Here is a 24,790-nt window from a genome sequence, read left to right on the forward strand (position 1 = left end):
TTGCAACTGCTTCAGCAGGAAAAACCCATTGTAATTGATGCTAAGAAATTGACAACCAGTTTTGTGTGGTCATTTGCTAAATACGTCCGATTCTGCTCATGGGGAAAGCCCTGCTTTGTTCCACCTTGTTTTTTTTTATTTGTAGCTGTAGGTAGGCAAACGAACGAACAACAACATGGAAATCGCTAAAATAGCGACCAACCTTAGACATGTAAAAAGTTAAAAGGTAGAAAGCATTAGCTACCTTTTAAAGCACAGCAGAAAGGATATTTTTCTCAATCCCTTTGTTTTCTTTATTATAATTAACTAGCTTTTACCCGCGACTCCGTCCGCGTGGAATAAAAAAAAATAGAAAACGGGGTAAAAATTATCCTATGTCCGTTTCCTGGTTCTAAGCTACCTGCCCACCAATTTTCAGTCAAATCGATTCAGCCGTTCTTGAGTTATAAATAGTGTAACTAACACGACTTTCTTTTATATATATAGATTAAGGAAGGGTAATAGTAATAGTAACTGGCCGCCTGCACACATTGAATATTGTTTTTAAATTTCTCACTAGTAATTGTCCGACTAACAATAGGCAATGTTCGTGTATATAGGTAAGATCCGTTTTATTCTGAACTTTAGCAATAAATTGATGAATAGCTTTTGCAATAAAAATCACTGATTTCATTCCATTAAAAAAGAGGTCTTGACAAACAGACGGACGGACAACAAAGTGATCCTATAAAGGTACCGTCTTTTTTCCTTTCGAGGTACGGAACCCTAAAAACGGAGATATCAATAATATTCCTTAACATATGTTACCATAGTATATGTATTAAAAGACATTGTTATAAACTTATATTTTAATGCTCAAAACTTTTAAAACATCAAATTTAATAGACAAAAATAATTCACAATAACACATGTACCACAGAATTGTTTTTTTAAACAATTTATTCATTGGAAATTATCTGTGGTTTATATCTGTGGTTCATGATTTGTCGATGGAAAACTCGCAAATGTGCTTATTGATGCATCACTAGTATCCGGATCATTGGATCCAAAATCTTCTTTAGAATTTGGCTTTTTATCTTTCTTTAAAAACAAATCAGGTTCAATATCTAAATCCATATCCAAACTCTGATACTTCTTTGCACGTCTAGAATTTTCTATATCTTTCTTATTTCGCGCCTTTAATATCTGACATATGCATTTCAAATTTCGAACGTTAGATTTCTTATTACATTTCGGTTTACTTATGATTTTGGTCTTGGCTTTTTGTTTTTTAATGTTCGGTTTTCTTTCATACTTTCTTTTAGTTTTCGATCTTTTTCTTTTTAATTCCTTACCCCTAGTGCCAGTATTAAACATATAATGAGCGCTATCACACTTATTTGGCAGATTGGGCATTGCCACCTTAAACAAAGAAAACAGTAAATAATAAAAAAAATATTTTATAATTAAAAAGCCCGTAATTTTTGAGGTCAAGATATTTTTTATCGAACCTGTCGTTCGCTCGTGATATATACAATTATGTAGTCGACTAATCGTGGATATAACACGTTTGTCATTTCTGTAGACAATTCAGGGAGCCGTCAAATAATAATTAAAAATAATAATTTAAACTAATCGCATAATGACTGATCAAACTTTACAAAGCATCAAAATATACTTAACACATCAAATTGTGAATGAATTAGTTTGTTAGGTAATTTGCAGACTCTACAATTTGCATAGACAAATAAGCGACATTCACGATTGTACGACATTAACAACGTTATTTGCATTTAACACAAAGACAACGACAAGCTCACCAGCTATCATGTCTGCCACTAAGTCCGTTCTTTAAAACTGTATCACACAAAATACAATACCGTCCGTTCTGCTCAACTCCGTTCTGAAAGAGAAGCACTTGTTTTTATTGTAGCTCCAATCAAGAGTTAGGAGTTTGGAAAATATTTCAAACTAGCTTTTACCCGCAACTCCGTCCGCGCGGAATAAAAAAATGCACACAAGATAAAAAAAGTTCCTATGTCCGTCTCCTATATGCTACCTCCCCATCAATTTTCAGCTAAATCAGTTCGACCGATCTTGAGTTATAAATAGTGTAACTAACACGACTTTCTTTTATATATAAAGACTAGCTTTTACCCGCGACTCTGTCCGCGCGGAATAAAAAATAGAAAACGGGGTAAAAATTATCCAATGTCCGTTTCCTGGTTCTAAGCTACCTGCCCACCAATTTTCAGTCAAATCGATTCAGTCGTTCTTGAGTTATAAATGGTGTAACTAACACAACTTTCTTTTATATATATAAGATAACTCTGTGATTTATTCTAATCTGTTTAGTTTATGGATTAAGAAAAGAAGATTGTTTAAGAAGTTTTATTGAAAAACGTATATCATACAAGTTGATGAGATGCTAAGAAAGGACGGTATTGTATATAAACGTGTGCCAGGACCGTGCTATGCTAAAATTCTGTAATATCTGCTTTTACTTGTGTTGTCTTTGGTTTATGTATATCGACAGATGAAATGAAAAAAATATCTTTTACTTCGCTTTACCTTGGTGAGAGACCGTCGTCTGTCCAACTCGTCTCTAAGTTTAGGGTAGGCAGTGTTGTGATTGTGCACTCGTTCAATTCCGTCGCTATTCTTCATAAACCTGTCTTCGTAGTCAGGTTTATGGGATTCCTTAAACTTGTCGGCAGCATTTTTTATTCTCTGTATTTAAAATGGGCGGTATCAAACAGATAAAGTGTACAAATAGACGTTCTAGTAGTTCCACTATAATTAAAAATTCTCCAACGTCGTTTGGAGAAAGAGTTTTAAAGTTTTCATATAGGTTCCAGAATTTTAAATTCAAACAAAGATATGTGTGATGCTGTAGGCCCATTACTAGTTAGTCTCTCCTTTTCACTTTTTCGCTCAATAAGTACAAACTTTTTGATGTGAAACATCTATAGGCTCACTTGTAAACCGAACCGTTGGCGTGGCGACGCTTGCCGTGGCGACGGGTCGCCAAGCTATACTGAGGTATTTAAATCTCTAACATTATCTTTGCTCTGAGCAACGCTACGGGTCGATAACCAAACGGGTCGTAAATTCCCTCTCTATATGGCACCGAACCCGGCCTGAATCCACCACAATATGACGCTTTCCGCCCTCTCGCCGGGGACTTTCCACAGGATGAAGGAACCTTAAAGGTTCAGCATGTAATCCCGATAATTGAACTGATCGGAACCTCGAAACTTTTAAATCGTTGCTTTGCATATATATTAAGCTACTAGAAAAACTTCAATATCGTGTTTTAGAACTTAAATCAAATTGATGTGAAACATCTATAGGCTCACTTGTAAACCGAACTGTTATGCATATTACTTGTACACACACGATGTTTCACATCTGCCAGGCGTCCCATGACGGCTCACATTTTTTTTTTATAACACGAGACATAAGCAAAGTTAAAGTCGCTAAATAGCAAATCAAAGTACGTATAGTACTTGGTCTAAAGTGGTAGGCTATGAAAAAGTTGTATAACCATCACCTCTGTCGGTTTCCTATCCCGCATGGGCAAAGGTCCATCGTCGTGTATAATTGTTGTCATTATACCGATGACGTCACCGAAGTCCATACATCGGAAGGAACTCGAAAACCAACTGGATTTTTTATGGTCATCCATAAATCATTTTGTCTTTCATCTGTAACAATAACAAAATAAATCAATGGCCAAAAATTAGCACAGTTACCCTTTGCCTGTTGACGATTAAAAAGTACGAAGTCGAAAGAAGTCTCTTAATTTCACCTTGTCTTAAATTACCTTAGAACATGAATTACATCTATTAATATTTTAAGCCAGTTCTAACAAAACTCACCTACTATGTTTATTTTTCAATATCCTCGGTATTACGCTGTAAATTTTAATTTTCTAATTAATTTTCGGTTTTTATTAGATTTTCGTATTGGTTCAAAATTATGACATGTCACTTTGAAGGTTATTCTTTTTATGGCCATTTTGACAAAAATATATTCAAAATAAGGTTTTATTCCATTTTAAACTTATTTCGCAGTAAAAGATTCTTTCTTTTATTAGGAAAAGGTTAAGATATTAATTACTACCAGGCTTTTAGCACTCAAATAATAAGTACCAGGATCGCATAAATGAAAAGGGTGTCGGGGGATACTGAAGCTTCCAATGGAGTAGGTTCTTATTTGCTTTTTTTATTTAGAACTAACTGTCGCGCGCAACTCAATCCACGCGGAATTAAAAAAAACTTATTAGTGGCTTATATGTTCTTTCATACTATGTTCTACATCTGTGCAAAATGTCATCATCTGATGAGCCGTTCCGGAGATATCTTCAAACGAAAAACAAAACACAGAACAGAGAACCGAAAAAGAAAACAGAACAGAACAGAACAGAAAAGAGAACAGAACAGAACAGAGAACAAAGAACAGAATAAAGAACAGCACAGAGAACAGAAAAGAGAACAGAATAAAGAACAGAACAGAACAAAGAACAGAACAGAGAACAGAACAAAGAACAGAACAGAGAACAGAACAAAGAACAGAACAGAACAGAGAACAGAATAAAGAACAGAACAGAGAACAGAACAAAGAACAGAACAAAGAACAGAACAGAACAGAACAAAGAACAGAACAGAACAGAGAACAGAACAGAGAACAGAACAGAGAACAGAACAAAGAACAGAACAAAGAACAGAACAAAGAACAGAACAGAGAACAGAACAAAGAACAGAACAGAACAGAGAACAGAACAGAGAACAGAATAAAGAACAGAACAAAGAACAGAACAAAGAACAGAACAAAGAGCAGAACAAAGAACAGAACAAAGAACAGAACAGAATAAAGAACAGAACAGAATAAAGAACAGAACAGAGAACAGAACAGAGAACAGAACAGAGAACAGAACAGAGAACAGAACAGAGAACAGAACACAGAACAGAACAGAGAACAGAACAGAGAACAGAACAAAGAACAGAACAGAACAGAGAACAGAACAAAGAACAGAACAAAGAACAGAACAGAGAACAGAACAAAGAACAGAACAGAACAGAGAACAGAACAGAGAACAGAATAAAGAACAGAACAAAGAACAGAATAAAGAACAGAACAAAGAACAGAACAGAGAACAGAACAAAGAACAGAACAGAACAGAGAACAGAACAGAACAGAGAACAGAACAGAGAACAGAATAAAGAACAGAACAAAGAACAGAACAGAGAACAGAACAAAGAACAGAACAGAGAACAGAACAAAGAACAGAACAAAGAACAGAATAAAGAACAGGACAGAGAACAGAACAGAGAACAGAACAGAGAACAGAACAGAGAACAGAACAGAGAACAGAACAGAGAACAGAACAGAGAACAGAACAGAGAACAGAACAGAGAACAGAACAGAGAACAGAACAGAGAACAGAACAGAGAACAGAACAGAGAACAGAACAGAGAACAGAACAGAGAACAGAACAAAGAACAGAACAGAACAGAGAACAGAACAAAGAACAGAACAAAGAACAGAACAGAGAACAGAACAAAGAACAGAACAGAACAGAGAACAGAACAGAGAACAGAATAAAGAACAGAACAAAGAACAGAATAAAGAACAGAACAAAGAACAGAACAGAGAACAGAACAAAGAACAGAACAGAATAAAGAACAGAACAGAGAACAGAACAGAGAACAGAACAGAGAACAGAACAGAGAACAGAACAGAGAACAGAACAGAGAACAGAACAGAGAACAGAACAGAGAACAGAACACAGAACAGAACAGAGAACAGAACAGAGAACAGAACAGAGAACAGAACAGAGAACAGAACAAAGAACAGAACAGAGAACAGAACAAAGAACAGAACAGAGAACAGAACAGAACAGAGAACAGAATAAAGAACAGAACAAAGAACAGAACAGAGAAAAGAACCGGACCAGACCGAACCGCAATCCATCCATCCGTCCGTCCTTCCTTCCGTCCGTCCTTCCGACCGTCCATCCATCCAGCCATCCACCCATCCATATCTTACTTCTTACTCATATTATAAACGCGAATGTTTGGATCGATGGATTGATGGTAGATTTTTTTTAGGCTAATTATTTTGTTTAACCGGCGGCGTGCTATGATTTGATGTATGGATGTAGAAAAACATAGAGAGAGGTGTGCCAGGCCCGCGCCAAGTGTCTGGTCCTGGGTCTCTGCCTACCCCTCTGGGTTACGAGCATGAATTTTGTTGTTGTTGTAGTATTTTACTTAAACTTATAAAAAATTACAACAAAACATATTAAACATACAAAATATTCACATAAACATCATATATTCCCATACAAACTTTCATCCCCTATTCCCTTTTGTTATACTGCATGCAGCCTTGAGAGTAAAACTTTTACAAACTTCAAATGCCAATTGCCATCGCCACTTTCAACCCCTTACAACCCCTTTTTCGCGCTAAATGTAATAATGTAGCCTTCTTTCCTTCCTAGATCTAGACTATTTGTGTACCAAATTTCATTTAAATCGGTTCAGTAGTTTTGGCGTGAAAGCGAGACAGACAGACAGAGTTACTTTCGCATTTATAATATTAGGAAGGAAGGATTATTTTATTGTAATTTTTTTATGCTTTCTAATCCCGATTAGAACGCAAAATATCTGTCTTGTACTAGGCTACTTTAACAGACTTTTAACGAAATATCTAGCATTAGAAAGGTTGAGGGAGTTGGTGGTGGGAAAGGGATAATGTCCCTTTTGTGGGTTGGCAAAATGTAAAAATTCGAATGGAATTTTTCGCAATGACGGAAAACGTCGATATTGTACTAGGATGTTATAAATTCGAAGGGGCTATCTTGATTCTTGATACGTATTAGAAAAGGGTGGAAGACAGAAACCGCGCATGCGTCACGAAAAAGAGGGGAAATAAAATTGAACAAACGAAATAGAAAAATTAATTGTACCGATATGGTAAAATTGTATTTACTCTGCACTTTGTCACCGCTTCGCTGAAGCGCTTAGTTTTTTTATTGCTAATAGATGGCGCTAGTAGTTTTAAAGTTGTGATTTTGTTTTTCTCCACTGAATGTATTGTATTTTAAAAGTTTTGTTTTATTAAATACATCTAATTTCTCTAAATTAGTAAAAAAGACCTCTGGCCATGGATGAGTTGTCGAAACATTATCTGCTTTAAATGGCCAGAGGGGACAATACAGAAAGATACCTATTTCGTCTTCATAGAAGTTCCATCCTCACAGAAAACAATTCAAAGGGAAAAGGACTGAAATTAGGAATACGCCACGCACTCATAAAACCGTACGTAGAATTACTTCCATTGGACACTTGTTTTCTGTGTGGTTTTGAAATTTCACCGGTCGAGCCGGCCAATTTGAGCAACAGATGTTGTTGATGGCATCTATCACTGTTAAGTCTGTCTTAGTTCATATGCACACTTTGTTTAGATTTCTGAAGGAAATCATTGTTTGTACAGTTCTATATGCCATCTTAAATATTTCTAGGATCCTACTGAAATTGTCTCAAAGACAACAGTATTCAATTTATCTTACTAATAGTATAAATGCGAAAGTTTAGATGGATGGATGTTTGTTAGAAGGTATCTCCGCAACGGTTCAACAGATCTTCATGAAATTTGGCACAGATGTAGAACAATAAATATTTAATTGCAGTTAACAATCGTGAGCATACATCTTTTTTTTTAAATATATGTAATACCTACAATACCCGAGCAATGATTGCAGGTAAATATATGGTGCCCAGGGTACATAATATATATGGAGACCGAACTCTTAAAAAACGTGTACCGTATATATTTAATAGTTTACCTGCAGTCATTACGGATGAAAGTATCAAAGGGAAATTTAAAAAAAAGCTCAAAAATATTTATTACATTCATTGCCATAACTTCTTTTCTCATTACTGATTTCATTATACTTTCTTTAAATTTATTTTAATTTTAATTATCGTACTTATCTAATTTTATTTTAATTAATTTAAATTTAAATTAAATTTATTTTAATTTTAATTATCATACTTATCTAATTTTATTTTATATCAATTTAAATTTAAATTAAATTTTTTGATCCCACAGTCAAATTATTTTATATAATTTTGTGGGACATAGTTCTATTTTAGGTTATTATTGTATTGTAAATAAATAAATAAAATAATAATAATAAATAATAAAGCTGAAAAATAAAAATTACTAGCTGAAAAAGAAAAATTACTAAAATACTTAGACTTGGCTCACGAGATTACCGCCATGTGGCGTATGAAATCGACTACCATTATTCCGATAGTCGTATCGGTGAATGGACTGATAGCGAAGAGCTTCGACCAACATCTTAAGAAGCTCTCGCTAAACAGTTGGATTAAGGGCCTGATACAAAAGGCAGTTATTTTAGAAACCGCGCGCATAGTGAGGAGGTTCCTGTCTCTGTAGCCCTCACCACTGGTTGTTTGAGTAATGGGATTCCGCAGCCGGTGGTATACTATTTTTTATATAATATATTTTGTTAATTTTTTTTATAAAATGTATTATATAGATAATAAGTGAATAAATGAATATAAATAAATAATAATAATCTGGAAGAACACATACGTTACTTGATTAAGTTTTTAATTTAAACTGAGAGGCGGACAATAGCTAGTTGAGAGAATATCTTTTGGGTTGCCTTTTCTGAAATCTTGGTCATACACTCCTGGACATATAGTATGTCAACAGGCACAACTATGAAGGGTAATTAAAAACTGATATTTTTTTATTATTTTTATTTTTATGTAGACTCACTGTTTTGCTTACTTCTAGTTTACAAGTATATTTAATAGATAAGTTGCTTTACTGCTGTAAAAAACTTTATTTCACCACTTATTCTAAATGTAACAAACATATTTTGATCTATCCGACAAAAAAAGTTAAATCTCTCACGAGATGTAACTCTTTTCATGGGACAGAACAATTTCATTGAAATATAAGTATAATATAAACTACTTTATAAAATGAATTTTAAGGTGATTTCAAATATCTTGGTGGCTTTATAGCGGGGTTTAACATGATGCAGGGGAGGTCACTGCACAGTGCAAAACTCAAGATCAGTCATTAAAAAAAATAAAACGCTCAATACTTTGTTAGAATGTATGTATAGTTAACTCTATAGTTTTTACAGTAAAAACTGCATAATAAAACATTGGTTACGACATTGGATAGCAAAACTAAATCCCAGCTAGACACCATTGCTGAAATGCCTTAAAAACAACACATTAATGCTTTTAAATTTTACCAGGACTGAATATTTCAGTCTTTTCTATGGTGTTAATCAATTTTGACTGCATTACTCTGAGATTTAAATGTAAAAGTAGTGATTTGGCAACAGTTGTTTAATGACTTGACTTGTAAAAATTATTGTCTCTTTATATTGATTAAAATAAATACAAAAAATAATGAGAATGTTCTAGTAGTAACTGAAGTAAAATAAAACCTGATATTTCAAGATTTACCCCATCTTACCCGAAATGAAAGAACTTCAAATGGTGGTCCAAAATATAATCACATACTTTTGAATCTTACAAACTAGACAAATTAAGTTATCGTCTTCCACGGCCTCTGCCGCCGCGGCCGCCTCTTGGTCCGCCTCGGCCTCCGCGGCCTCTGCCTCGACCGCCGCGAGCACCGCCTCTCGGGAAACCTTCGCGTTTACCACGACCCTTTGGTGCATCGTCTAATAACAAAGTTTCGATAGGCAGACTGTCCGGTAACAGGTAATATCTTATATTATTACCACGTATACTTAGTGTTTCCAATTGCAACTCCTCCTTGTTCTTCAATGTTACTTTTACAGCTTTTAGATGTGTATTCATCGCAACATCCACACCTGTGATTGTGCCATGGACGACACTACCATTCTTAAGCTCGATTGTCACAGTCTCGTGACTCAATTTCATCAGAAATCTTACAAGCTTCATGATTGTTATATTTTCGAACTAGTTTTCAACAAAAACAAGGACGGCGTCGTTACAACAATTTTAACCTCAAATTCGGCTAAACAAAATTATGGCGGGCGGCTATGTTGCCATTTAGAAAATTGCTTAACGTCAAATCTCTATGGTTACTGACTAACCAGTAGCACAATTGCAAAGAAACTTAAGAGAAACCAAGGTAACCAAATATAAAAAATAATTTACATCAAATCTCCATAATACGTGTCAAAATTATTTCATACGTCAATATAAGTTATTCGAGATTTTCTAAATAAAATAAAGATAGCAATACAATTTTAGTTTCAGATAAAAATGACTACTGAACAACCTAAAGTAGAACCTGAAGACGAAGAAACAGAACAGGAAATAAAAGAGAAAAGTGTTTCAGCTCGTTTAATTTTCACTGAACAGCAGGTTCTTACAAAACCACTATATTCCTAAACTCGCCGTATATTTTCAAGGCTTAGTCAACTATTTTTTCTTTCAGAAAAGGGATTTGCGCGATGCTTTTAATTTACTCGATCATACGGGAGAAGGAAAAATAAAAGCCGATGACTTTCGTGTCGCGATAAAAGCTTTGGGTAGGTATTTTTAATTACTTATTTATTATTTACGATCTCTTTTTGATTTATTAAGATTTAAGACCCTTTCCCACGGACGCGACAAGATACGCTACTAACTTATACAGAGCACGCACTACTAAGATTTCTATAAGCAATGCGAGTTTCATTTTCGATGCACCGCGACCGTGACTGGTGACTGTCATAGCCAAAGTCGCTACTTAACATAAATTTTTCTTCTCCTCCCACTTTTATAATTTGATTTTAATAAAATGCATAAAAGTAGCAACATACTATGGCAAAAGAGAAAAAAAACATTTAAACTTTTTAACGAGTAAATAATAATGTAATCAAAATCTATTTTAAAGGTTACGAACCCACGAAAGAGGAGTTGCAGCACATGATAAATAGAGTTGATAAAAATCAAACAGGAAAGCTGAGTTTTGAAAATTTCGAAACAGCTATTATGAGAAAAATAATGTCTTTAGACAGCGACGGGGATATTATGAAGAGTTTTCGCCTTTTTGATGACGGTGACTGCGGTAAATTGAGATCTTAGTTATGACAATAACGTACATATTTTTTATCATCATCACCTCCCCCCTGACCTTATCCCATTTTATGTGGGGGCGCACCAGGCTAGATCGATCTATTATTATATCATTTATCATTTCAGTTGTCACTTCCTTCATAATTATTCAATTTCATTTTTAAAAAAAGATAATTTTCGTTGGTGGATCCATCTCCGTTGAAAAATGATCTTATTTGTAACGTTGATTTATTTATATCGTTAAAACCGTAGGTTTCATTAGCTTTGAAAATGTGAAGCGAGTCTCCGAAATCTTGGGATTTGGTCTTACCGATGAAGAAATAGAGGAAATTATGGATGATGCAGACAAAGACTTCGACGGATTTGTATGAACAATTACTCTACCATTTTTAATTGGATTTATTATAGTACAAAATTAATGTACCTTTTACATAATTTCAGATTTCCGTACAAGAATTTATGAGAATGATTAAAACGTCAGTTCGTATTGAAACACCTTAGATTCGTAAAGATTCGTTTAATAACGATTTAAATTAAATATATTTAGAAATGTAAAATAAAAAATGTATTTCAACTTTGATTTTTTTTTCATTGCTCTTAAATTTCAACAAAGATTTTTAAAGAAAATCTAACTGAGGCGCGAAAAAAATCAACATTATTCTGTTGTAAAGTTTTTCTATGATTGATGGTTTTCGTAGTCGATGACTAAGAAGTAGACAATATAGAATAAGGTTTTTATTTTTATGGCAAGTTTTCCGTTAAACGACAAAAACTATCTTTCCTATTAAAATTACCTATTATGAATTCGAATAATTAAATTCAGTTAATATAGTTCCTATTTAATTAAATGTTAGTACTTATGATAAGCTAAGATTTCAATTCTAAATATATAAAAGATGGGTAAGTTTTCAAAAGTTTTTGGAACCAATTTTACTTACTGATAGTTGCAGTTTCTTCAATAAAAGTTATTTTTATTTTAGATATGAAAGAACCAACATTACACGAAAAATGTGAAAATATAATGAACGTGGTTGTTGAAACGCGTAAAAAATTTGGTAAAAAGTGTGCAGAATATGATCAAAAAACTTCAATGATAGAAAACAAAATATTAAATTTACAATTAGAATCATTTTCCAAAGTTAAATTTAAACCTAAATATCAAAATATCGACTATGATGTTGATATTATGAAGAAGGAAATGGACAGTCTCATCACAGACCTTCAAGAGAGAGAAAAAAGAATTAACAATCTGTGTAAAGATGTAAAAAATACAGAGAAAATTGTATTGCAACTCAAAGAAGATAAATTAAGTCGAAAAATAATACAACCACTTACCGCTGAAGCTAAACTAAAATAAGATGATTAAAGTATTAATATAATGTTAGTACAATTTTTACAAAGACTAAATAATTTTCTATCCTTGCATTTCAGCTGAATAAATGAAGTACCTGAAAAATTGTGTTTTTCTATTACATTGTAAACCTTTGATCTATATTCAAAATATCTTAATCAATAAAATGTAACAATAAACTTGGCCGTTTACTGTGAAATTTCATAGTTTGTTCACTTTTAGAATAACCTGGTTCACATTATGCCAGTACAGTAAGACAGTAGCGCTCAAAATCAGCACTGGCATACCACTCGAACAATGTAGACACTAACAATCCATGCCAGGACAGCGCTACTGTCTGATTGTACTGGCATAATGTAAATGCATTAATTTTTATTCTCTGAAGTATCAGAGATACCTAATGTGGAAAGTTTTGAGGTATTTCAATTGTTAATAGTGAGCCATCAAAGTACAGCTGATTTCTCTTTAAACAAGAAATGAGCCAAAAGCTATTATGTTGTATAAGTTTCCTATAAAACCTTTCCAAAGGAGAATGTGTAATTTCTGCCTACCCCTCTGGCTTACGAGCGTGAATTATTAGAAGGTCACAACTGAAACATCATGTAATTTTTTTTCGTGGCTTTCATATGATGTAAACTTTCATTGAAATTTTGTGATGATTTAAAAAGCGCGCCAACGAAATCACAAATTAAAGAGTACATAGTTGCTGTCGTGTAAATTCGTAGGATATAAAATTCCCCGGTTTTAAGTAATTTTATTTATTATTTTAATACCCAAGTAAAGATGTGTTCATATTATTTGTAATGGAAACTAGATAAACTAAAATATGAGAAAAAAAATCTTTGATGAATTTATTTATCTGTTCAGAAAACAAAAGAACGTATATGTTGATGTCTCCCGGCAACCGTTTAACGTATTATAATAATTTGGTTGTTATTTGATCAAGCGTGATTGAAACTTTTGAAACACTCTAATAATGTCTATCCTGAAACTTTATCAGGAACACTGTGTGGTACCCGACGTTATTAACGTTGCTCCGTCTGAAACGTTAGACATCCAATATCCAAGCGGTGTGAAAGTTGATATTGGTAAAGAATTAACGCCCAAACAAGTAAAAGATCGTCCTACGGTTAGATGGGCAGCTAAAGAAGGTGAATATTACACTTTAGCTCTTGTTGATCCCGATGCTCCAAGCCGCGAAAATCCAAAATTTCGTGAATGGCACCATTGGTTGGTTGGCAACATTTATGGCGGTGATTTGAATAAAGGTGAAGTACTTTCTGATTATATTGGTTCTGGTCCTCCAAAAGGAACCGGTTTACATCGTTATGTATTTTTAGTTTACAAACAAGCTGAAAAATGTGATTTTACGAAAGTGCCAAAACTCCCAAATAATTCGGGTGACAAGAGAGGAAAATTCTCAATTTCTAGATTTGCTGAGCAATTTCAATTGGGTTCACCAGTTGCTGGAAATTTCTATTTTGCAAAATATGACGATTATGTGCCGAAATTATATGCACAATTAAAAGGCTAAAATATTTAATGTTTTTATAAACCGATAATCGGTATTGTTTTTTTTATCTGTGCTCAAGAGAGAACAAGACAGCATTTGTCTATGGTTTTGATCGATAATTATTTCCGCCTCCGCGTGACAATCGCATTTTTGGAGCAGTCGCCATATAATCCGCCATTACATTTTGGAGTTTGCGTAAATTGGTCGTTGCACTGTCTGCGGGCATAACACAACTAGCGGTTATCAGTGACAGTTTTTGGTGTTCGTGCGTCGTATCGCAGCGTTTTGTTTAAACAAAGAGAGCTACGTTTAATCGTATGTCCATCCAGAATCTCAACACATTCGACCCATTCGCCGATGCTATCAAAAGCTCGGAAGACGATGTACAAGATGGACTAGTCCATGTCCGGATCCAGCAGCGGAACGGGCGCAAAACTCTGACAACGGTGCAAGGCCTGTCATCGGAATATGACCTGAAGAAAATCGTGCGGGCATGCAAGAAGGAGTTTGCGTGCAACGGAACCGTCGTGGAGCATCCGGAGTACGGCGAAGTACTGCAGCTGCAGGGCGACCAGCGAGAGAATATTTGTCAGTGGCTCACTAAATCGGGGCTCGTGAAACCGGAACAACTCAAAGTGCACGGCTTCTAAGTTCCCGCGTCCCCAACACATAACATGTTCTCATCGTGACATCATCATAGTTCTATATAATATAATGAGATTGTGCGCATTATAACCCTAAAGGAAAATGTATCTAGAAAGCATCGATGTTTACAGAGATTAATGGACAAGGCCTTGCGGCCCGCGCCCTGTGCCTTGCTGTCACCTAATGTAATATAAAATGTGGATATTTTTGAATACAACGCCGTCTCAACGTGTCAGACAGCTTTAGTTGCAAATTATCGCCGAACGAAATAGTATAATCAATTTTTTGTTTTTCCTTTTATATTATTACGTAAATATAAATTGCTGGAATATGTGATGTCTCAATTAATAATAAACATGTTTTTGTAAATCTGTCTCTTCATTTCATATGCACTGCGTAACGTGGTGTTTACCGATGTTCACCTTGTTAGTGTCAAGATTTAATTCACAAGCAAATATCCTTTTCTGCAATAATTTACCTTGACAAGTGTGTACTTGCAGTATATAAATAATTAATTCTAACGTTAACAAACCAGGAAGCTTATCTATAATCACATTTCCGCCCTGTTGGCGCATAACGGTACAGGTAAAACAGAATTGTGAAAGTGGGTCTCTCCAACAACGGGTCTTTATTTTTCACAGGTGGTAATAAAAAAAATATTGTAACCCCTATTTTTTATTCAAGGTTCATGTTCTGCATTTTTTATAAACAGCCAGTAGTACTTTACGATTATTTGTGATATATCTTTATTTTCCATTGAGTGAATAATTTTATATTATGCGTACAATTATTTTCAATACCGATATGGTTGCTTTTGATATTAAATATTAATATATTCCATTTCCAGAAGGATTGTGCGCAAACAGGGCTCTGCATTATGGTCTCGTGAGTCATGACCTCGATTTAGCTGCAATGTGTGAGGTCAGATTGCTGTAGAAAATTACGATAAAAATCGAAATAAACTCTTCCTCTATTTTTCACAATATTTTAATTGATTGCAACATTTTTATTAAATCAATTCACAGTTTTGCGTAACATTAACTCATACCATTTATTACGGTTTCGTATGGTAAAAAAAATTTTATGTGCATATATTATTTGCTTCTTTCAATATCGTAATTCTTGTTAGAAAGCAGTTTGCGATTCTTTATTTGACATAACTTGTTATAACCTAGAACTAGAACATTCGTTGTCTCCAGACAAGATGTTTGCCGGTTGTTATTGCTAGCTTATCGCTCTTGACCGTTCGTAAATATGTGCATATAGTTTTGCATATTCGCAGGCATGACGTCATAGTTTCGTGACGTAAACTACATCAATACGTAATGTAAAAAGTACGTCGTACAGCAATCTAACGATGAATTAACTCGTCGTGGCATCACCATCACCTAAAATCGATGTGAAAAAGGAAAATGTATAATGTGAGCTTTATCAGCAATAAGAAAAAGACAATAACTTAAAAAGAAATTTTCTCTGAGAACTTAATACTTGCTAGTTTTAGCCGAATACTTCGTACACCAATAAGCAAGAAATAGCACGGATAACAGGGTAATAGTCAAAGAAATCGCTAGCTGCAGAGTTTATGCGCTGTGGTAATCTTATGATTTAAATTTAAACTAGCTTTTATCCGCGACTCCGTCCGCGCGGGATAAAAATTATCCTATGTCCGTTTCCTGCTTCTAAGCTACGTCCCCATCAATTTTCAGTCAAATCGATTCAGCCGTTCTTGAGTTATAAATGGTGTAACTAACACGACTTTCTTTTATAGATATAGATGATTTCGAGATATCACATTAAATATTAAAATAAAAAATAGGCAAAAAGGCTAGAAGCTGGCAAAATTAAATAGGTGTCAAGGCGTAAAAGTTAGTCACTATTTTGACGTTTGACAGTTAAGTTTTTCTTGGCAAGGAATTTCATGTTACTTTCGCAAAAATTCAATAATCTTTGCAAAATAAAAGCCAGAAATTTTATGTTATTAACGTTAGTAATACAATGTTTATTTTCCAATATATCTAGGCAACTAAAGGCCTAAGAATAATAATAATTAATACGTCTTACAAATAAGGTATTCATGGATTTAGTTATTTAATTTGTTCTACTGTACTGTAAACCTGAAGATTTGTGATTAATTTTCAGTATTAAGATCAGATATAAGCATTAATCATGACGGATAAAGTCTTGTCACTTGGTCAGCGGGTTATTCTCGTTGCTAAGGATGTAAAGGGAACTGTGGCATATGTTGGGTACCCGACTTTCGCTTCGGGAAGATGGGTTGGAGTGATACTGGATGAACCTAAGGGAAAGAATAATGGTACACTACGTGGTCATGCTTATTTTCGTGTAAGTAATTTTAATTTTTATAAATATTTGAGAAAATTACTGCAATTACTGCAAAGAAGCACATAGCCAAACTTCTGTTTCAAATTTGATCCGAATCCATTGTAATTATTTTGTTATATGGTACCAATATCCAAAAATACGTCCAAACTTTAACATTTACATTAGAAAGATTTACGCAGTTGTTTGATGCATACATTTCAGTGTGAAGATAATTATGGCGTTTTTGTACGTCCCACACAAATCCAGCTTTTGGACGGAGATGATAATCCCGTAGATATGACAACATCTACGGAGGAACCATCTATTTTAAAGTCTTCTAGTAACCGGCGACTTAGCAGGTATGTTAAAATGATACGTTTGAAATGGTTTTTATGAATAAGAATTGGTTGTATATGTTTTGATGAGTTTGTTTTACATTGAAATTATGTATCCTTTTTTATATTTAGTTAAATAATTTCTCTTTATTAAGTTTATTCAATATCAAAAATTATTACTATGGGGAAAGGACGTCTAAGTAGATGGTATCAAAACTATTTAATAGAATTGATATGCTAAGACAGAGACAGTGGAAGACACCAACAACAACAACTTCAGTTGCACAAATTGGCCGGCTCGCCCGGTGAAATACCACAACCACACAGAGGACTGGCGTGAAGTGGAAGTAATTCCGCGTTTCGTCCGATGAGTGTGGTGTCAGAGGCCTAATTTTTAGTCATCTTTCCCTTCCCACCCTTTTCTTATAAGGAAAGGATACGAAGGGGAGGTGGATTTGATGGAGAAGGAAATGTATAGGGAGGTTAAATATTCTCTTTTTGTGTTTTCACCTCCTTTGTCGATTGAGGGTAAGCAATGCATCTGCAATTGAGGATGTCTATGGGCAAAGGTTGTCTCGATATTTTGGCGAATTCAGGTGGCCGTTGGCTCGTTTGCCTTTTGATATAAAAACAAAATATAAATGCGAATGTTTAGATGGATGAATGTTTGTTAGATGGTAACTACAAAACAGGTCGACGGATCTCACGGTAATTGGGCATAGATGTAGTATAGTCTGGAAGAAAACATTGCTACTAATTAAGTTTTTTTTTCAATTTCGCTGATGAAGGTGCATGCGACAGCCATTATATAATACTAGCTTTTACCCGCGACTCCGTCCGCGCGGAATATAAAATAGAAAACGGAGTTAAAATCATCCTATGTCCGTTTCCTGGTTCTAAACTACCTGCCCACCAATTTTCAGTCAAATCGATTCAGCAGTTCTTGAGTTATAAATGGTGTAACTAACACGACTTTCTTTTATATATATAGATATAGATTAGAAAGATTTTGTTGACATTGAATTTAATATAAAAAAGGATACATTGATGGTTTTTTTAACAGATAAATTGGTTTATTTATTGCATGAGTCCAAGGTTTGAAAACAATTTGATTGAAAGGGTTAATTTGAAAAAATAAGGTTGAGGAATTTTAGTTTTAGCAAATGCAAAGTTGATCAAAAATTTACGTTGATTTAGTTTAATTTAATTTTAGTATTAAGATGTTATAATAAAAAATAAAAATTAAATTTAAATGAGGTTCCTATATCTAGGACTATAGGCTTCTATTGTGTTTTTTTTTGTGAAACGTTTCAGATGGAAGTTTATTTAAAATGCCACTTTTGTGTTAGTTAAAAATTATTTTTACAAATTAATATATTTTAAATCACTTTATTGGTTATTAACAAGATTAATATTTTATATTAAAGTACTCGACCACAAGTGTTGACTACAAGTCCGGATGGACACATAAGGATCAAACGGTACATAGTACATATTGCATATATGATGCAAGTAATCTATTCAATATTCAAAGTGTTGCTATATCACAGAGTAATGTTGCCAGTTTCTAAATATAAATTGCTAAGATGACAGCTGTCAAGCTATTTTTTTTTATAAATGTTTAAGTGCTATTCATTTGTTTTTTGTGTTTATTTTCATTGCGATTGTGAGAATTTGAACTGTCATGACATATTATAGCTATCTCTGTTCTTCTTAAAGGGATTGAAAGGGATGGCAATAATGTTAAGGTTCATTTATACATACTCAGGAATCGTAGGAACAACGTTAAGCAGTCGCTACAGAAGGCAAAGTTATGAGAAATACGTTTGTCTCGCTTTGTAGCGACTGCCGAACGTATTTCGTACGATTCCGGATTATGTGTAAATGAAACTTTATAATAATGCACACTATTAACAGTATTTTTGTTTTTAATGTGTTTTTCTAGTGTACTAGGTCTAGTAATATAGTCAGTAAATTCATATACTAATACAGAGGTGGCCAATTTTATTAGATCAGGTATCTACAGCTTGAAGAATAACTACTAATGCTAATAATCCGATCAACTAGTTGGCCACCCCTGCTATATTTTCAGTAGAGATTATTTTTATTTATATAAAAAAAATCTTCAAAATTTTACCAATCAGTTACATAAGTGTAAGTGTGATTTAGTTATTTTCTTTCATTTCACTGAATTTTTAAGGGAAAGTCATTATGTAATATTTGAACACATTTCATATTGTGAGTATTAATAATTAATGTGAATAGAAACAGATATAACAAATTACTTGTCCCGGTGTGTTTTATTAGAGACCGGATCACTCAGTTGTGTTTGAGGTTGGCCACTGATAGGGTTTTAGTAAGTAGAAATCTAACATAACCTTGTCTTTGCCCCAATAAGGCAGGGTGTCTTTTTCAAAGATTTCCCTTCGATAAAAAAGCTAAGAAATCACTATACATAGATAAACTATAAATGGAGAATTTCATATAAGTTTGACGTCTAATAATGGTACATGGTGGTTCGAACTTGGACGTTTAAATCCATTCAAGTTATAATGACATGTCAGGTTCTTTCATATATGTATGTATTTCATAGTATGGATGGATTGTGTGAAAGAGGATATAAGTAAGAAGGGGATAAATTCAGATATGACCGCTGATAGAGATGTATGGAGGAGTACATACTGTGCCGACCCTTAATCGGGATAAGAGCAGGTTGATGTTCTTTCAGAGACTACAAGACTCAAAGAATAAATCTTTTTCTATTCACATACATAGATGGACAGAGTTATCTGACCCGGTGGGAAGGGAAGTAAAACGAAATTATGACAGCTGACTAGCGCCTCCCCTGTCAATGTCAAATAGCATCAAAATCAATGTACTGTAGCTGACTTGTCTTCTTTTTTTATGTTATATTCTATGCCCATGTAGGTTTTATATATTTTCTGACAGAATTAACCGCGATAGCAGCGCCTCTCACCGTCTCAGATAACTTTGTCATACTTTTATAACCGTAGAATTCGACTGTTGAAGCACTTGTATTAAATATTGTCTTTCCTCATTTATCAGTAAGGGATGGCAATATGTAAGACAAGTGCCTCTGCATTGGATTTCTATAACATATAGATTTATAGTATGATTGACATAACATAGACTGATAGTATGTTTTGTTCCTGGCTAGTATAACAGTCGCGCAGAGGTCTAGGCCCACCACGTAAGTACTATAACGTAGCGCACTCGCTTCGCTTCTCACAATAATAATATATATAGGCTTTATATTATTATTTTCAAATATCTTGGCAGCTTCCTTAAAATTGTGTTTTCCGTAGCGACTCGTACGAAGTTTTGAGCCGCAAAGATATTTGAAAACCTTTGATAGACAAGTATAGTTCGTACCAAATTAAAATCAAAACTTTGTAAACAGTGGCAAGTATAGTTTATTTCAAATCAAGATTTAAAATCTTGTAACATTCTCTTTCAAACTTTGATTTCCACAGTTTTCGAATTGACAAGATTTTTATAGTCAAATGTGTATGATATACAAGTGAACTTAGATGAGCGAGAGTCCAAGGGACAGAGATATTTTTCTAACTTGTAAAGGTTTCTCTGTAACTAGAGTATCGCTTATGGAGTTTGTTAGCCGGGAACGAACATTGACTCTCGTTTATGGTTAAAAATAGACATTTTTAAATCAATTAATGTTAAAGAATTGTTAACTAGAATTTCATGATTTTATGTCGTATGCTTTGTTTACAAAGTTTAGATCAGGGATCCCCAAACTATATTGGACAAGCGACCCCCTATTCCAAAATGAATCGTTACCACAGACCCCCTATGGCCAAATTACCTACTTTTAAGATCAATTATTATTATTATTAATTCTGACTTAGGTCAATAGAAGACAGAGTGAGAATTAGCAATGCTTTAAGTTCTATATCGACCACTTTGGGAATCCCTGGTTTGGATCTTATTTTGGTTTAAACTTAAAAAGCATAACTTGCATTAACTCATCTTGTTTCTCAAATCGTATATGATAATAGCTGCTATATCCCTTAGTTATTTATATTATCCCATTTATATTTATGTTTTTTTTTATTAAATAATATGTTTTTATAATTTTTGTGGCGTAAAAATTTCATACTGTCCTTGTTAAATTTACTTGCTTTTTTATGTTATTACTCGTATATTTTAAAATTACGATATTTATTTTTAAAGAAAAGTATGTTTTTTTTTTAAATTATTATTTTAATATTATTTCTAAGCATTTACACCACAAAAAAAATTGCGAAGACTGTGGTGAAATAATATTCATTATTTAATTTTTATTTCGAGAATATTTATATAAAAAAGATTGATACATAAATTATTAAATAATGTTTTTATTTTAGTGGTGTAAGTGCTTTAAGTGTTCAGAAATATGTTTAAAAAAATTATTCTAATAAAAAATCCATATACCAATTCTATGTTGGTCATTTGTAAATAGTTGTACTTTATTTATGTTATGTGCTACCATTGCGTTCCATATGTGTTATGTTCAACATAATTGTAAAATCTAACATTGTTGGTGAATGCCCTGTGAAGTGTGCGGAGGAAGGCGTCCCCGGCCCAGACGAAGGCCGGCACATTGTCAATGTCGAGGTAAATATTGTTTACAGCAACATATTGTACATATGTAGTTGTTTTACTGCACTATGTTGCGCCACAGTATACTTGCTTTATGTTGTAACATAGAATTTGTACAGTAAACAACTATGTTGAACATTTTTTTACTGTAATATGTACACACTTAGTGTTTCTTGGAACGAAGTTCCTTATCGCGCGTTGTGAAAGGGGGCTAGACGGAAAATTTCTTACGAAAAGTTGTCACGACACTTTTTGCTATATCACCATGGCAACGACGTGACAATATATAACGAAAATTCATAGAAATAAAATGTACTTCTTGTGAAGACTTAAGTTTTTTATTCATAGAATAAACATTGGTTCCTTCACTAATTAATTGAAAGGAACTTCGTTCCATCCGGGTGTCCCAACACACCTCTCAAGTTTTTTAATATGTTTTATGTTACAACATAACAGATTGAAAATATTATTATAGTGTTTTATTTGATGTAATATATCACTTATGTTGAAATCAGTTACTGCACCGTGTTGTACATTATTTTCACGTTGCATTTGTGCTGCACAATTTTGTTATATATTTTGGAATATGTTGAATACTGTAATTTAATTTGCACAATTGTCAATGCTTTTATAGTCTATATTTTTTACTTTTGAATGGCAGCTAAAAATATGGTGGTTTGTTATATATATAAGGATAGTGTTAAATTAGTATTTTTATACCATTTATGTTGATCTAAGTTAAGCCTAATTTTCAGTTTTTTACAGACGTGTTTTTTTTATTAAAGTAATAGTGTTGTGTTTTCTTTTATAGTTACGTTTAATGACGTAGTTTTTTTTTTCAATAGATTTAAGCTAAAATTGTTGAAGGACATTCAAGGTGAACTAATCTTAAAAGTTTCGGTATAGCTCTGCCATTACTAGTGATTTTTTTTTCGTATATGAATAGTTGAGTCAAAAATTTGAACCAAAGAAAATTACTTCAAAATAGGTAGCTGGAGCAGTGACCTAAAGTGGGATGTTTCCTCCGACACTTGAGATCGCCATCGCCGGCAAAATAATAGTGCTATTTTTTTTTTTTATTATACTGTAATGCCTTACGAAAGATTAAATACATGTATATATATTATTTTTTTTGTATCGCCAGTAAAATTAGTTAAATTTTAATATGTTACTGGGCTATTAACAATGCTTGACGTTGCATGATTTTAACCATACATTTTATGACGGTAAAGATGGCAACACATTTATCATAATTGTTACCATATTTATCCAGATAAAAGTTTGTTGTCGTTTTGATGTGAAACATCTATAGGCTCACTTGTAAACCGAATTGTTGCCGTGGCGACGCTTGCCGTCGCCACGGCAAGCGTCGCCACGCTATACTGAGGTATACATATTGTAAGATATTTGATGCAAAAGTATTTTAAAAGAATTAAACTAACAGCGAAACAGTGAATTTAACTCTACTTCATAATAATCCTCGCTGTAGTATAAACTCAAACCGAACGTAAGTAAACAAAAATGTCAGACGTTCCGCAATGACGGATGGAAAGAGACTGCCTCGAGCAGCAGCGCATACTTCCTTATAAAACTTTTTTTTGTGTGGCTACCCTCAACAGTCCTAACAATATATATATTTTTTAATAATGTTATCTTTTATGCATATTGCTTGTACAAACACGATGTTTCACATCTGCCAAGCGTTCCATGACTGCTCACATTTTTTTAAATATAAAATGGTTGTGGTATATTTGGGTTTGGTTGCTTTTGTGGTTTTTGGTTGGATCAATTTAAAAATATATCCTTTATGACTAATCTTTGTGCTTTCACGGTTTTTTGTTTTGCATACTGTACAATAAAATATGTTCATAAAGTTGACAGGTGGGTTATCACATCAGTGCCATTATCATATCTTTTCAACCAGTATCAATTTTAGGGTACTCTTTTTTTTACTATACATATGGTGGATAGTGGCGGATAGGTCTGGCCCCTTTTTTTGTACAGTGCCCTGGGAGGTCGCCCAACCGCGCCCTACCGCGTCCTACACTAAGGCTGGCCTTGCCAATATGTTTTATATACAATTTTGATGTACATTTGATGACATACTAGTGTTTTTATAATTTATAAATAACATACCGCTTGACCACGCACCGCCTGATGTTAAGTTGTGAAATCAAAAGATGGTGCACTTTTCAGTAAGTTCCTATTAACTCTAGTCTGGAAGGTCTGTAGTAGTACTTGGACGGAAACAATGACGGAATTTATTCCTCTCCTTTGCTAGAACTAATTTAAAATAGCTTACTTAGATATACGGATTTTTAAGCTATAGATGCCAAGACTGTGCAACATAGAAATTGATAATCTGTGACAGAGTCGTATTTTTGGGCTATAAAATTTAATTGTAAAATTCTGTCACGAAACAATTTTTTTTTTAAATTGTCTCTGTTGTTTTGAAAAAAAATGAAGGGGATGACAATATTTTTCTATGCACGTATTTATACGGTGGAACCATTATAATAAATTTGATTCAGCTCCAGGACATCTCTAGCGAGCAGTCGACAATCTCTAACGTCGTATACATCTCCGACTACTGAAAGAGCAACTTCACCGGATCTGACAAAGAGAGCGTCATTTGTTGAGGTATAACCTCGAAGCTATTTATTACTCTAGTTAAAGTTGTTTTATTTATTTTAATTGGTACCTGTAAATTATTTTTTTCGAATCCGACTCTGTCCTAAAACTGTATGGACCAGTCCCATTAATTGATTTTTTGACAGGGTCGTATTGGAAAAATAGATTTTGATTAATTATTGGAAATATTAAAAAATTTCGATGTGCATATTTATCTTATTATAGATTATTTAGGCGATTTCCATCCGTTTTTTTGTATTAAATACAGTCGAACCTGGAT

The 24,790-nt window shown here is 33.7% G+C and overlaps 6 protein-coding genes across 11 annotated transcripts in view; 4 read left to right on the forward strand and 2 right to left on the reverse strand.

Annotated features, from left to right (window-relative positions):
• Positions 1–963: 963 nt before the first annotated feature.
• LOC106709398 lies at positions 964–3,894 on the reverse strand. Its single transcript, XM_045684851.1, has 6 exons — positions 3,861–3,894; positions 3,533–3,686; positions 2,551–2,709; positions 1,860–1,882; positions 1,335–1,401; positions 964–1,185 (listed from the first exon to the last, which is right to left on the reverse strand). The coding sequence occupies exons 2-6, from the start codon at positions 3,665–3,667 to the stop codon at positions 964–966; spliced, it is 606 nt and encodes a 201-aa protein (XP_045540807.1). The 5' UTR covers positions 3,668–3,686; positions 3,861–3,894.
• Positions 3,895–9,022: 5,128 nt separating this feature from the next.
• Positions 9,023–10,055, reverse strand: LOC106709397 (probable small nuclear ribonucleoprotein Sm D1). Its single transcript, XM_014501200.2, has one exon. The coding sequence runs from the start codon at positions 9,966–9,968 to the stop codon at positions 9,591–9,593; it is 378 nt and encodes a 125-aa protein (XP_014356686.1). The 5' UTR covers positions 9,969–10,055; the 3' UTR covers positions 9,023–9,590.
• Positions 10,056–10,099: 44 nt separating this feature from the next.
• On the forward strand, positions 10,100–11,594 carry LOC106709396 (caltractin). Its single transcript, XM_014501199.2, has 6 exons — positions 10,100–10,161; positions 10,284–10,397; positions 10,471–10,564; positions 10,912–11,085; positions 11,346–11,458; positions 11,535–11,594. Exons 2-6 carry the CDS (start codon positions 10,296–10,298, stop codon positions 11,592–11,594), a joined length of 543 nt encoding a protein of 180 aa, XP_014356685.1. The 5' UTR covers positions 10,100–10,161; positions 10,284–10,295.
• A 1,759-nt stretch (positions 11,595–13,353) lies between these two features.
• On the forward strand, positions 13,354–14,185 carry LOC106709393 (protein D2). Its single transcript, XM_014501195.2, has one exon. It carries the CDS (start codon positions 13,421–13,423, stop codon positions 13,976–13,978), a length of 558 nt encoding a protein of 185 aa, XP_014356681.1. The 5' UTR covers positions 13,354–13,420; the 3' UTR covers positions 13,979–14,185.
• On the forward strand, positions 14,098–14,938 carry LOC106709394 (eukaryotic translation initiation factor eIF1). Its single transcript, XM_014501197.2, has one exon. The coding sequence runs from the start codon at positions 14,275–14,277 to the stop codon at positions 14,605–14,607; it is 333 nt and encodes a 110-aa protein (XP_014356683.1). The 5' UTR covers positions 14,098–14,274; the 3' UTR covers positions 14,608–14,938.
• Positions 14,939–16,514: 1,576 nt separating this feature from the next.
• Positions 16,515–24,790, forward strand: part of LOC106707635 (dynactin subunit 1) — a 31,053-nt gene continuing 22,777 nt past the window's right edge. For 2 of the 6 annotated variants that reach the window (XM_045685002.1, XM_045685005.1), the window contains exons 1-6: positions 16,516–16,670; positions 16,742–16,945; positions 17,147–17,283; positions 20,438–20,470; positions 21,838–21,894; positions 24,411–24,519. In XM_045685002.1, coding sequence (XP_045540958.1) covers positions 16,769–16,945; positions 17,147–17,283; positions 20,438–20,470; positions 21,838–21,894; positions 24,411–24,519 — 513 coding nt within the window. In that variant the 5' untranslated portion in view covers positions 16,516–16,670; positions 16,742–16,768. Of the gene's footprint in view, positions 16,671–16,741; positions 16,946–17,146; positions 17,284–20,437; positions 20,471–21,837; positions 21,895–24,410; positions 24,520–24,790 lie in introns of all 6 variants that reach the window. The other 4 variants (XM_045685003.1, XM_045685006.1, XM_045685004.1 and 1 more) reach the window with 4 other exon arrangements.

This window comes from Papilio machaon, chromosome 28, assembly GCF_912999745.1.
Source record: "Papilio machaon chromosome 28, ilPapMach1.1, whole genome shotgun sequence".
NCBI lineage: Eukaryota > Metazoa > Arthropoda > Insecta > Lepidoptera > Papilionidae > Papilio > Papilio machaon.